This window comes from Lonchura striata, chromosome 16, assembly GCF_046129695.1.
Source record: "Lonchura striata isolate bLonStr1 chromosome 16, bLonStr1.mat, whole genome shotgun sequence".
Taxonomy (NCBI): Eukaryota; Metazoa; Chordata; class Aves; order Passeriformes; family Estrildidae; genus Lonchura; species Lonchura striata.
In genome coordinates this window covers 10,020,001-10,034,213 of record NC_134618.1, presented here as the reverse complement: position 1 = coordinate 10,034,213, position 14,213 = coordinate 10,020,001, and the positions used below count along the sequence as shown (strand labels likewise).

Genomic DNA, 14,213 nt, shown 5'->3' with positions numbered 1-14,213 from the left:
AGAACTTCTATTTTGATCAATGACATTTTATGGTTTTATTATGAAAATAGATTACCAACATAGATTGTTGCTAGAAAAACAATTTGAAAATTACATACCTGAGCTGATGACACACAGAAGAAACAGAAGCTAACAAAAGCTAACAGAAGAAGCATACTCATTTGTGTCTGATTCAGCATTTTGAAGCCTCATAATGACTTATTTTTAAAACTACTGCAGAAAGTGCATGAAGTATGTTCAGAAAAATCTGGTTATCTTTTCAATATCAGCAGAATAAAGAAAGGCTAGAAATAATTTTCTCCCCTCCATATAAGGCTTTTGAGACTTCTGGAGGTTTCATTTCTTTATTTGTCACATATACTGTTATTTTCACACAAAAGGCAAGAATTGTTCCAATAAATAAGCCTCTCTGAGACGTTTACTACAAGTTCACACAAAACCCACCCTCTCTCTCAGATGGGAAAAAAGGTTCCGCATCTACTGACTCTTTTTGCTCCAGTTCACACCAAGTTTTCACATTCAAGAGTAAAGCTGTGCTGCTTCCACTGCAGCCTGCGCCACTGCGCCCAGTCACAGAACAAGCTGTGAGTTCGGGCTTGTGACCTAACGAGAATTGACAAGGTATCGAAGTTTGTAAGTTTTCACAGCACTCAACATCAGTACGGGCAGTTAATACTGACGGAAGACATTGAAATTAAAGTTATTTCCAAGCCAAAGGTCGGTGAGAGATGCCCAGCAGCCAGAACACCCCAGCCCCGCACCTGGGGTGCGTGAGCCCCTTCTAGCGGAGAGGGCGGGCTGGCGGCAGGAGCCTTCACACCCAGCCGTGTATCGTCACGGCAAGTTTAAAACAAGCCTGGGGTAAGAGGAACAGAAAGACTCTCATGTCCCAAAAAGCGATCCTGCTGGCGGCGGGCGCCCCCGGCCGGTGTGGGCCGGGGGAAGGCGGCCCCGGGGCAGGCTCACCCCGCCCTCCAGCCCCGGCCCGACAACCGCCGCCCCGCGGCCCCGCCGCGCCCGGAAACGGCAGCACCGGCGCGGGGCTCCGGCTTCCCCCGCGGACATGAGCGGGCTGGGGGCCGCCGCGGGGCCGGCATGGCAGCGGGACAGCGGCGGTGAGGGCGCGGGGCAGCCGGGGCCGGCGGGGCGGCGGCAGCACCGGCGGCCCCGCAGGTGGCGGGGGGATGGAGGCACGGCACGGGAGGGAGCGAGCGGCGCTGCCCTCGCCTCGCCCCTCGCGGCGCTGCGGGGTCCCGGTGCCCGACCCCGACCCGCAGCCCCTGTCTCTCCCTCGCAGGGCTCTCTGTCCTTGCCGAGGAGCCGCACGCCGCCGCACCTGTGCATTTCCTGCAGGAGCTGCCCAGCTGCCAGTCGGCGCGGAGGCGCCGCGGGGGCACCCAGGAGCGCCGGCCGGCCCTGCTGGGCGCCGCCGGCAGCCGCGGGGACGCGGCCCGAGCGGAGACAGGCGAACTGGCTGATCGCCCTGCCAGAGAGCACCCGAAATCCATGGCAGAGAAGAGGAGAATAAGGTTAATCTTCACGCGTTTCTTCTTCTTCTTTTTTTTTTTTTTTCTTTTAATGACTTTTTCCTAAACACAGCCCAGGTGCGCTGGAAGGGTGAAGCAGAACTGGGTTTGGCTGTATCTGTTTTACCCTGTGGCATGTGATTCTGACAAGAGGGTGCCCGAGTGCTCTTGGCTGGCACGAGGGAGTCGCTGACTAGGGGCAGAAGTAGGTTGCATTGGAAGAAATTAGTCAAAACTGGCAATTACCTGTAGCAAACAAATGGGTTTCTCAATGTTTTCTGTTTTGGTCTTTTGTTACTCTTTTGTTTTTTCCTCAGGGTTTTGTGCTTTCAGGGGTCGCTGTGTGTTATCTGCATGAACACACACACATCCCCGCACCCTCTCGCTGCTATGCGAGTGCTGCTGCTCTTGAGTCTGCTTAGCTGCTCTTACACAATGCAGGGCTCTCTGTACAGTTGATAGGAAACTTCCCAGGCCCTTTGCTTCTTTTTATCTTCTCCCCCCCGGCCCATTCCTTTTTAAATGACTCTTTCCTGTGGGCTGTTCATGCCCCCCTGGTGGTAACCCCCTGGAGGGAGGATTGCAAAAACCTTGCTTTGCCCCGCCTGAATTTCAGTGCTTGTTATCTCATGTCTCACTGCTGAGCTGAGAGCTGCTTTGAGGACGACGATACAGGATGTGGTTTTGCGCTGTCAAACAGCAGCTGCACCTTTAAATCAGGTACACTGTAGTTGTAGTTATGAACCAGAAGAGAGGTGGAAGTACAATTAATGTCTGGTACTCCAGGGAGAACAAGAGCTACACTATTACAAGAGCAGTGGCAAACAGCCTGACCTTGGAGTTTAACTCTATGGCCTGTACACAAGAAACAGTAGAAGATCTAGGTCATGGTAAAGGAAAGTGCTCGATACTCTGAATTTTATTTGAAGTTGGGTGTCTAAAGTTCAGCTCTTCAAGAAAAAGGAACTGGAGGGAGGAGTGGATTTGCAATGTCCCAGGCTTGTTTACACATGTTAGCACTGAGAGATTCTGGTGGGGCTTCTTGGCGCTTCTGCAGATCGGTGATCTGCATTTGTGCAGCAACTGCCAACACAAAGTGCTTGGCATAAATGTCCTGAGAGCTGAACACTCAACTTCTGTAGCTCAGATGAATATGCAGCCCACGCCTCTATTTAAAATGCAAACCAAGCATGGGCCAGACAGTTCTGCAGAGTTAAAACACTGCAAACTGCAGCCTGTAGTTTCCACAGAATGAAATCTCTTGAGAGGAGCTGTATTCGCTCTTAAAGCTGAGGTCATCTGCTGCCTGATTCTTTGTATAGGTTTAATTTGACTTCCTGCCAAAATGCTGGAATAGAAATATGAGGAAACAGGCAGCACAGAGCACACATGGCAGTGCATCCCTTGGGCACATGAGTAGAGTTGACTACAAGTCTTTTAAAACTGAAACCTTGGTACCCCAGCACCATGTCCTCATGGGTACTTACTTAACTGCTGCCCTTCTTCAGTGTGTCGAGGCTGGAAAAGAATTTGCTGCATACAAGTCCATTTTCAAACTATGTTTCTGTGAAGTTTTGTCTGGTATTAAGGTTTCTTGAAAGAAATAACAAAATGAAAACTCTGACCACTCAGAATTCTCCTTGATGCTGTTGCTGACCAGGCAGCAATTTTTAAAATGCAAATGTATTCATATAGTAAGAAAATCCATAAGTGAGTGGTTAAAAATTACAGTGACACATTTTCAGTGTTTTGCAACATGTCATTAGAAGAGTGCATCCCCAGAGGTGCTGGCAAAAAATATTTTCTCAAATTCATTGAATTGTCACTTTCCAGCAACTTTTTCAAAAAGTTATTACCAATTTTGTTTTGTTTTGGGGGGTTTTTTGTATTAATTTTTTCTCCAAGAAAGGTGAGTGTTTTTCATGAGACAGCTTGCCCTATTTGAATTAAGTTTAGAGCATTAGAGCAAGATCAGATGGGGAGAGCTTGTGTGTCTGTAGCTATTACCCTGAAGGCTGTGGGCAGGCTCCATCCTGCTAAGCCCTGTTACATAGAAAGAAAAATTATTTCTTGTGCTCAGTAACTGTATTTCTGGCTTCTTAGGGACTTTCAGCAGGCTGATACAGAACATTTATCTAAATGGAAGAAATGGAGAAGAACTAGCAGTAAATCATTGAAAAAAGCACTTGGTGAAGTCAAGGGCTTGTCATCTTACCTGGTGCTTTGGCGACATGATATTCACAGCATAGAAGGTATTTCTATTCTGATGTCCATTTCTCCTCTGGGAAGTTGCTTCTGTTATTGGCAGTTTTACCTGTGTGAGCATAGTTTCAGATATAACTACATGTGTTTAAGAAGTTACTTTCTTCCCTTATTATTGCTGAATGTAAAATGCGTTATATGGTAGAAAGAAATATGTTGGAAAAATAATAATATGTCCAACCTGCATTTCATTATATTGCTAAAAGTCCGTAGTACTTAAAACTAGCTTTAACAATGTTTCTTTGGTTCAGTGAAACTATTTTATAATCTGCTTTGTCTGTATTTTCAATGGTTTTATCATGTTAATTATTGGCACATGTTTCTTTTATTCCCAGGGAAATTTGGTACTGGCATCCAGTCCTACTTCTCCTTCCTGCGCTTTCTGGTCTTGCTGAACTTTATCATTTTTATCCTGATGTTCAGTTTTGTTACTCTTCCCACCATAATTTCTAAATATGGAATATTCAACAGTACCATTGCTTACATTTCTCCAAAGAACATAGGTAAACATCTTCTCTGTGTACAGCTGTTGTAAGATTCCCCCTTTCCATCAGCTTCCTCTCCACCTCCCAGAAAAAAAGGAAAGCCTTTTTATAAGAGTGGCATGTTTGAATTAATGTGATCTTGCAGTTTGGTGGGCATTACCATTTGAGTGACTTTTCATGCCTTTCTTTTGACAGATGATACCTGCACCATTTATAAACCTAGTGGTAATAAGGGACTTGTTTACTTCTATACTTACCTCAAAGATTTGCTCAGTGGCACTGTAAGTAATTAGTTGGGTTTTTTTAAATTAAGTGTCTCATGTAGCATCTAAAATGAAAAGAAAAATTACTTGTGGAATGAAGCTTTGATAATTTTGAAAAATGGTAAGGCATATGCATCATTGGGGTAGGTTATCTCTGAGAAGGGCAGTTTTCAGACTGACTTTACTGAGCGACCACAAGGCCTGGCTGGCCACGTGCTGCAGCCTGTGCCTCTCTTCCCCAGCTGCTACCCTTTATTATTCTGGAGCACACTGCCTATTGTGCTCTCTGTGTACGGTCCCAGTGTCTGTGTTCTGCAGCTCTTTGACTGGAGAGGGGAGGGATTTTAAGCACACAGTGCCTGCACTACAGTTTGGTAGAGGCAATGGGAGTATTTAGAAGCTACAGACTTGTACCTTGCTGGGGGCCCTAATTTTAAATTTGCAAAATGATTGCTTAATGTCAGGTTCAATTTAATGGGGCAGTTGTTGCTGCTGTTACAAATTCTATTTCAACTTCATTTTCACAGGGATTCCTTGAAGTGACAAGTTTGTTTTATGGCTATTACTCAATAGATGCTGTATGGATCAGTATCATGAGCTATAACTTGCCACTTGCATACCTCCTGGCTACATTTGCCTACCTGACCTTAAGTTCTCTCTGGATAATAAAGAGGTAAACATTTTGGTGTTGTTTATTTACTGTTACTTGTTGCACAGTTTAGATTGTACTCCTTCTTGAAGGGAACATACTGTGTTCTAGAGCTGTTTATGTGGAAAAGTGGAGCCTTTGCCTGAGGATGTTGAGCCACAGTAGCCTTTTGAGTGCTTGGGAAAAATGAAAAACTGATACTTCAAATTGTTTTCTATGTATGCATACCTATAAGTAAAAGCTCCTCTACTATACTGAATTTTTGGAGGATTTTTAGGGGGTTTTGGTTGAGTTTTATTTGTGCCATCTCAGTTTCCTTTGCTGGGCCTGGATGAGGTGAGAAGGTGTGACTGTGGTGAAGTGCAGGTAGGAATAACCTGTATCAGTCAGCGTCAGCTGCTGCAGAATCTCACACTGAAAGAGTCCCAGACACTGGCTGGTGCTAAGCAAAGGGGACAGTTTGCTTACAGAGGGGCTCATTTAGTCTTTGATCAGACAGGTTGCTTGTGTGTGTTTTTCCTGCGCCTAAAATACATCTTCTCACAAATTTCTCTCTAGGTCTGTGGAAGGCTTTAAGCAAAACTTAGTGCATGATGCAGATCCATTTCAGAGTTATTGTAACAAAGTCTTTGCAGGCTGGGACTTCTGCATTACAGATCCAAGTGCAGCCCGGCTGAAACATCGCAGCTTGCAATACGAGCTCCAGGTGAGTAACTTCTGCCTTTTTGTGATTATGGTTTCATTCAGCTTAGATGACTAAAAAGAGATGGGTGCAATTTTGCAGATAAGGGAATAAAGTTAAGAAGGATTGAAGTTGCTTGTTTTGGGGGTACAGGCCACATCCTCTTGCATGCTTTCTAGGTAGCTGGAGTCATGGTGCAACGTGAGAAATTGGCACAGATGTTGTTGGCACTGCCCCCATCCGCTGGGGACCCAGGCCAGCCTGTCAGCTGCTTATCTGCCTCTTCCTCACACTCCAGTCCTGCTTCCTGTGTTAGTTTCTGTATAGTCCAACAGGAAAATCTGTCCCAGCTGCAGGCAAAACCCTGCAGGGATCAGTTGGAGTGTTCTGAGCTTTAAGCATGCAGTGCAGTAAGCAGTAGTCTAGGGAGAAATAAAATTTAGATGGTGCTCTTTGTACTGTTTGAGAGTATTGTTGCAGTAAGGAGATACTGAAAAGTTCTCACTAGGTAGGTGTCTTTGGCACACATGCACATACAAAATGCTGATGCAGCTATAGATTTCCCAAAGCAGAAAGCTCTGAAGAGTCTGAAAGGCTCTTGTGGTAAAACAAGGACCTTTTTGCTCTCTGTACACTGGAAGCAGAGATTTGTGTAGTGAAAAAATTACCTTTGAGAAGATGATTCCACTTCAAACCACAAAGTGGTAATTACAGATTTCATAAATTACAGTGAATTGCTTTCTGCTCCAGTGAAGTTCACAGTAATCTATTTTCATCATAGAATCAGAACCTCCTTCACGTGCTACACTTTTGCCTTCAGAATACACATCTTAGAAGAACTAGCCCCTTAATAATACTGTTTGATGGACATAACTCCTCTGAAAATATACTCATATGGGTGTTAACGTGGGTTTCCCAGGTTAAATTGCCTTCACAGGAGATACTGTATCTTCATGTCAGTTAAGGTGAAATACGCCAAGTTTACATGACAAGCTGCTCAAGACTCTTCTTCCTTCTTTCAGTGTCATTGCCCAATTTTTCTTCACAAAGAGGAGGAATTTTGAGCCATAGTGGTGAGGGCTGGTTATTTACCTGCAGAAGTAATGGGAAGAATGACTGGTTTACCCATTCAGAGTTTAGTTTCATGCTGAGATCAGTCTCTCTCAACAAATAGGCAAACTGTCTGTCCTCAAGGAAATGTATTGCTGATACAGTAGAGAGAAGAGGATTGCAGGACACGTGTTTTTGGCTACAGAGCCCTCAGCTCAAGGAGGCTGAGCACACAGGGGCTTCCATTCCTGCATGGACCTGTTTTGTCAAAGAAAAGACACTGTTCTGTGTGCTTGGGCAGGCACTGGAGTGATTCTCCTAGGACAGGCTACAGATTTGCACTTCTCAGGGTAGAAGACATAATGTTAAGTGTTGTATGCTGCACCCAAAAACTGCATCTCTTTTTCCTTTTCTTTGTAGACGGACTTGCAGGAAGAAAAACTGAAGCAAAAAATAGCTGAGAGGAAAATGGGAGAAAAGCTACGCATCTACACTCTGAGAATATTTATAAATATAATTGTCATTGCCATTTTATCAGGATGTTTTTACTCAATTTATAGAGTAACTGTCTTCTCTCAAGAAAACTCCAGTGTGAGTATAAGAAATGACACTAGGACAGATTTGGTGAAGGCTGGTGATTACAGCAAGAGGAGCTATTGTGAAAGAGTCAAGTATCTTAATATAGCACCTTTCATTTTTCTCTCCCCCATGTAAGTTCCTGGTGTGATGGACTTAGCTGTTCACAAGGAAAGTAGTGCTCATGTGGACCTAACTCTGAACTTCTGTAAACTGCCAGGATTGCACAGACAGAAGCAGGAAATGGGGACTAAATGAGTTGATATGTCAGAGGTATTGTTTGAGGGCAGAGAAGAGGACTGCACAACACTGAACAGCTTCACTTACTGTGGCCTCTAAGTAGAAGGGTTGTTACCTTGACCTTGTCTTAATGAGTTGGAGGAGCTTGTCAGGATTGTAGGAGAGTCAGGGGAGTTGCTTGGCACCAGTAAGAATAAATTGATAAGTGTCTGCTCTTGGAATAGTTGTAAAACCTGGTAGCCTTGGTGCTGGTTAGCAACAGTCAGACACAAACACTGGTGAGTTAAACCTCTTTAAACAGAAGCTTTGAGGAAGCACAGAAATACTATTACCTGGAGGGGGAGGGAGCTCCTAGTGAAAGGAGCAGGAGAAAGCAAGCAAGGGTGTGTAGCAGCAAACTGCAGAGACAGCTGTGATCAGGCTTATATAAAGGATAGCGACTTATTTTCCATGAAACTTGATTGTCTTGAGGTATTCAGAATCAGCCCTGGGTTTTCCATTTATGTTGCCTGGTGCAAATGTTGGTGGAGGATGAAGAAGGAGTAAAAGATGCTGCCTGAATCCTGGACAAGGCAGGCTGGTGTAGCTGCAGAGAGCACGCTCAGGAAGGTGTGTTTCTCTGAGTATTGTGTTTGTCTCATCTCTTCTCCTGCAGGACACTGGCAATGTAAACTCCCAGGTTAATCTCTTAGTGCAGTATTTGCCTTCCATGGTGATCACACTGGCCAACTTCATCGGTCCTCTGATCTTTGCATTTCTGATCAGATTTGAAGACTATACACCAGCCTTTGAAATCAAGCTGACACTCTTGAGGTAAAGATGATTTTATTGTGTCCTTGGATGTTTCAACAACTTCTTCTTGGTATGCTATATGTATTGTTAACATTGAAACATCAGGAAGTAGAGAAATGGTCACTGGAAACCAAGGAGGCATTGTTTTGCCAATGTTTAATTGGAAACTTTAAATGTGGGAACAATGTGTTTTGATGACAATGCAGTGCAATCATCTCCGTGTCCAAGTTTTTGCTTGGTCCATTTAGCTATGTGGTCTGGACATCTTCAACCTGAATAAACAGTCAGTAGAGAACTTGTGGCTGCAGAGCTGTGGATTCACTGCTTTGCATGCAGCAGTTCCCTAAATAAGCAAAAGTGAGTGTACAGCAGTGACTGAAGCACATCTTTGCTCAAGGCAGAAGTTAAAAGTTTTGGGGTAGAAGATGTGTCAATGTAAGAGCTGATGTTCAGCAGTTTAAGGCAGTAAAATCTGGGCTGAAGCACCTGAGCTCTGCAAGTCCATCCTTTGTATCTGTGATTTGGCCAAGTGCCTCAGAAAGCCTGAAGCTACATGAAATGGAAATGCTGCACACAGAACTGTACCTGAGGGAATTGCCACCCATTGCAGCATCGAGGTCTGCAACCTCGAAAATGAAATGACTCATCTAGGAACACTACTGAGAAAAGAAACAAGGGACTATAGCCTACAGCTGGGAAGGTCAAAAGGAATTTTAACTTACTACTAAGGAAAGAAATGTGTTTATTGTCTGGCTGGCTGCCCTGTTAAAGGTCTGCATGACCCTTTTGTGTTTTAAGGCTTCCTTGGACTCTGTACAAGGTGAGCCAAGTGTTAACATGACTGTTTTTTGGCACGTTTGGAGTTAGGTTTTGCCTTTCTTCCAGGTGTGTCTTCGTGCGGTTGGCCAATATTGGCGTTCTCTTGTTCTCACTGTGGAGTCAGATCGCCGGCTGTGGCAGTGACAAGTGTAAGCCCTGTGGATACAATTACAAACTCTATCCTGTAAGTAGATTTATCTTGGTATTTAATCATCTGAGCTTGTGAGCAGAGGTTTGTTTTCCATGAGAGTTGCTTGTCTAGAGGTGTTCAGTAGGAGCCCTGGGGTTGCCGTTCAGGCTATACCTGGTGTTAATTCCCACTGCTCAGTGCAAACCAATACAGTTGTTGCAGTTATTTGCTTGTCTAAAAGTCTGATTAGAGTTAGTCCAGTGGCAGATGATTCCTTAGCACAGACTTTCTGTCTGCATGAGGATTGTATGAGGTAGCTGTGTTTTGGACACATTGTGCTACTGCCTTTTGCAGCATTAAGACAAATGGGTTTTCCTCAAAAGAAAAAAAAAAAAACCACCCAAAAAAAACCACCCCAACCACCAAAACCAAACTAAACACACCCAGCCACCCCCCCCCACCCTCCCACCCCACCCCACACAAAAACCCCAAAATCAAACAAAAAAAAAAAAGTTAAGAGCTTGGCATGGGAACTTTAAAACACTTGAATATTTTAGAAATTGCCGTTAAATAGCATTTGAACTTTCATGGTGTTAACTGAAATGGTTATTGCTTTAGTGATAGACAGATTTTTCACTTGTTTATTTAGACTGCTAATCCTGTTTTTCCTGACTTGTTTTATAGTGCTGGGAATCTGATGTTGGGCAAGAAATGTACAAACTGATGATATTTGATTTTATTGTAATCCTTGCTGTGGCCCTGTTTGCGGACTTCCCCAGAAAGTACGTATCTCTGCTTTTTGAGCATATTTTTACAAATGACATATGAAACACATTTTCTTTTTTCTGCTTTAAATTCCCCATATTGCTAACCAAATTCCTAGTTTTAAAATAAAGCATAAACATATTTCTGGTGGTTTGAGCACCTGTTTGCTCCTCAGATGGCTGTATAGGTTTTGCTATTTGAGAGCTTTTCTTCTTCAAACCTTTTCTATTACATTGTCTAATGCTTAAATGCTAAGTTGTGTGTGTTTCAAATGTGTTAGACTGCATCTAAATTCTACAATTTCACTTTAGGACTAACAATATTCTTTGGTTTCAGGTTGTTAGTTACTCATTGCTCTTGGAAGCTTGTTCAGTGGTTTGGACATAAGGAATTTGAAATTTCTGACAATGTCCTGGAAATCATTTATGGGCAGACTATTTGCTGGATTGGAACATTCTTTTCACCACTTCTCCCTGCAATAGCAACTATAAAATACTTCATCATCTTCTATGTTAAAAAGGTAATGGAGGCACATGCTTGATAAAGAATTGAGTGCATCTCTCTGTTTTTTTGTAATGCAGGCATATAAATATGCAGGTGATCTAAAACCAACAAAAAACCCTAAAACCACCTGTGGATTCAGTGGATGGAATGAGCCAGTGATATTCCATTTTTAATAAGGTTTTGTGCTTTTAACTGACAGAATTTTGCTTTGAAATCAAACAAAGCCAAAACTTCTCAAATTATTTGCCTTCTTTTTTTAAGAAAAGCTTTTTATGTACCAAAACTAATTTATAAGACTTTCCTGCAAAAGTCTTCCTGCAAATCTACTTACTAGCAACACGGCTTAGAATGTGGACAAAATTCTGCAAAACTTCTAAAAATTTGGGAGCAAAATGGAAAAGCCAAGCTGGGTTGGATGTGCATGTGATTTCTGACTATCAGAAGTTTTGCACAGTGACCACACAGCTCCTTCTGTGCCTCCAATTCTTGCTGATGCTTTAGGTCTTGCAAGAGGGGATGTATCCAGTGAAGATGTGGCAGAACAAAGCCAATGGCAGTGCCATGGATTGTACACCAAATGCCTGCGTCTGTTGACTCTGTGCAAGTGTGTGAGGTCCTCTGGATCAAATTCTTACACAAATTAGGAGACATTGACTTACACCAAAATGTGAAGCAATCTTCTCAGCCCATGCACATCAAAGGATGTGGTTGTGTGGTAGCTGGTGGCATGGTTGAGAATGGAAAATTCAGTTGATTGGGGAAGTATATTTGGATGTATATCTGTATAGATGTACTGGTAACAGTTTTACTCACCTTCCCTCTTCAGATTGTTTTGATACACACACGCAAACCTGCAGCAAGGCCTATAAGGGCATCAAGCTCCAACTTTTTCTTCCTGGTGGTGCTGTTGATAGGGCTCCTCTTGGCTTTTATCCCTCTGGGATTCAGCATAGCACGGTAGGTGACAATTTTAAGTTCTGTGAAGTTGACACTTGTTCTAAGCTTGTCAGTTCTGTAAAAGCAGACACAACACTTTAGAATGATTAATGGAATAAAATATATAGGGTATAACACATAAACTTATAGCTTAGTTCATATAAACAAAAATTACAGTTTTATAGACATAGGACACTTTTACTGATTCACCAAACTGGTACTGGGCTTGTGTTGGATTATTTTATTTTTACATTTGGGTGTAACATCTTTCTGTTCTACTTCTTTGACAGTATCCCCTCTTCCAAGGCATGTGGGCCATTCAGGAATTATAACACTTCATGGGAAGTTATTCCAGATACAATACTTCAGTTTCCAACAGGTCTGCAGCAGATCCTTTTTGGCATTGCATCAGAAGCCTTTGCAGTGCCTTTTTTTGTGATCCTTTGGTGAGTACTGTGGAGACTTGATTCACTTAGGCAGCTGGATTTCCTTGCTTACTGAGCTCATACCAAGCATCTATTAGACCAGATTTTCCATTTGCAGTCAAAAGCATCAAAACCCATGTGAATCCTCAGCCCTTATGTCTTTGCCCATGTGTTCATACTCATCAGCTTTGTTCCAGTTCCCCTTGCACATCCCATATTCAACAGTGTCCTTCTCAATAATGTTAACTGTGAATACTCTGCAAATTAGTACTATAAGCCCTCTAATCACAACTTCCATCCAAAAACCCTAGTCTGAAAAAACAAAACTCTCAAAACAGTCATTCTATAAGATGAAATTCAGTGTAGAATTTTTAAGGTTGGATGTCATCTGTAGAGAGAATCTAACCCGATTCTCCTGTTAAAAACAGGGTCAAGTAGAGCAGGAACCATCCCCAGTTAAATTTTTTAGTATCTCCAAAGATACAGAGACTCCACAATACTGTTCCAGGGTCTGGTCAGTCTTCCAAAAGGGGTGGTTTTCTTAAGTTTAAATGGAGTTTTTTGCATTTCAGTTTAACTAAATGGTTTGCAAATTTTTGAGCCTTATTACCTGATGCTATCTAAAACTTCTATGCTTGCAAAACCATGTGGCCTATTTAGGACTCCACCCAGCCCTTCCTTTTATAGCACACATTTATGTGTTCTCCTGAACTGAACTTGTTGTTACACACATAGGAAATCTCAAGTCCTCCCTTTTTGTTTGTTTTTTACAGCATCATAATGTTCTATGTTATTGCCTTGGCTCGAGCACACAAACGAGTGGTTGAACAGCTGAGAGAACAACTGGTTTTGGTAAGATCTGGCCCAACACTTTACTGACACAACAAAGAGAGCTTTAGGAGTACAGAAATGAGGCATGCAGAGGAATATTGGTTTTCATAGTCTCCTGGATATTTGGTGTTTGCAACAGGCAGTAAAGAATGTTTTACAAAATACCCTGGAAAAATAAGCAAAGCATTTCTCAGTGGAGTTGATTTTCTTGGGTACCAGCTGCAACTGCAACAAGGTCTGGTTATATCAGGCAGCACACATGCAAGAGATATGCCCGTGAGAAACTGTGTCCCTGTTTTTCATCTGTTGCCTTGTTTAAATCCACTTATCTCCATTATTTTTTTTCTGTCAAAGAAGAACATCAATCCTGTGTTTCCTGTCCTCTCCACCATCTTGCACAACCTCCACTTTTGTTTCTTTCTCTGGCCTCACAAACACACACCTGACTCCCTACCCTTCCCTTCAGGCCTGTATTTCTACTGCATCTTTTCTGGTCTTGTTCTTGAGTGTAGGCTCAGAAGTGCTTGAGCAGGTACTGAAAGTGGAACAAGTCACCACTAATCAGCCTTTTGGAGAAGAGTGCCAGTGCAGAAATGCTGCTTTGTGGCCATCAAAAGCCAGGCTTGGCAGCATTTGTGTGCTGTGATCTGACAAACTGCTGGAGTCAGAACTCAGCCTCAGCAGTGAGACTTCTCACTTTCTTATTAAATAGCCCATTTCTTGATATTTCTTTTAGATATGGCATTTAACAACCTGTGTGCAGTAAAACACTACTGGGGGGAGATTTTTGAGGAGTGAGGTGTTTAGGAACAAAAGCCTTCCTGCTTTTTGAAGGGTTTAGAAAAAAGCTGGGAATTCTGAAAATTCTCCTGTGCTTTTTATTGTTGCTTGCTTGCTTTTGTTCAACTTTCTGGAAGCACAGTTTTATATGGTGAGGTGTGTGAGATGTTTCTACTAGGCTCAATGCAGAACTATTAATGTGTTACCTGAGGTGAGATAAATGAAGTCATTGTAAGCTTGAAGTTTTTCAGACAGTTGAGGCAGCTGGGGGAGTACAATGTGGTGAGTGCACCTATTTCTAATGAAGAAATGAGCTGGTGTAGATGATTTGTATTAACACTGTTCATGTGGAGCATTCTTGTTCTTCTGTCTTTCCAGGAGAGTCGTGACAAGATGTTCCTAATCAGAAAGATAGCAGAAGCTCAGAGATATCCTTGAAAACCACACAAGCCAAAAGAACTTGACTTCCTGAAACTCCCAGAACAAGAAGATAACAGC

The 14,213-nt window shown here is 42.8% G+C and overlaps 1 protein-coding gene across 1 annotated transcript in view; it reads left to right on the top strand.

Annotated features, from left to right (window-relative positions):
- Positions 1 to 1,387: 1,387 nt before the first annotated feature.
- The window catches only part of TMC7 (transmembrane channel like 7), a 13,821-nt gene continuing 995 nt past the window's right edge, over positions 1,388 to 14,213 (top strand). The window contains exons 1-15 of the mRNA XM_077786857.1: positions 1,388 to 1,529; positions 3,630 to 3,778; positions 4,124 to 4,291; positions 4,469 to 4,554; positions 5,064 to 5,209; positions 5,744 to 5,891; positions 7,338 to 7,508; positions 8,389 to 8,546; positions 9,411 to 9,528; positions 10,159 to 10,256; positions 10,576 to 10,759; positions 11,570 to 11,700; positions 11,970 to 12,125; positions 12,878 to 12,956; positions 14,094 to 14,213. The exon at positions 14,094 to 14,213 is cut by the window's right edge and continues 995 nt beyond it. Coding sequence (XP_077642983.1) covers positions 1,507 to 1,529; positions 3,630 to 3,778; positions 4,124 to 4,291; positions 4,469 to 4,554; positions 5,064 to 5,209; positions 5,744 to 5,891; positions 7,338 to 7,508; positions 8,389 to 8,546; positions 9,411 to 9,528; positions 10,159 to 10,256; positions 10,576 to 10,759; positions 11,570 to 11,700; positions 11,970 to 12,125; positions 12,878 to 12,956; positions 14,094 to 14,153 — 1,875 coding nt within the window. The 5' untranslated portion in view covers positions 1,388 to 1,506 and the 3' untranslated portion in view covers positions 14,154 to 14,213. The remainder of the gene's footprint in view (positions 1,530 to 3,629; positions 3,779 to 4,123; positions 4,292 to 4,468; positions 4,555 to 5,063; positions 5,210 to 5,743; positions 5,892 to 7,337; positions 7,509 to 8,388; positions 8,547 to 9,410; positions 9,529 to 10,158; positions 10,257 to 10,575; positions 10,760 to 11,569; positions 11,701 to 11,969; positions 12,126 to 12,877; positions 12,957 to 14,093) is intronic.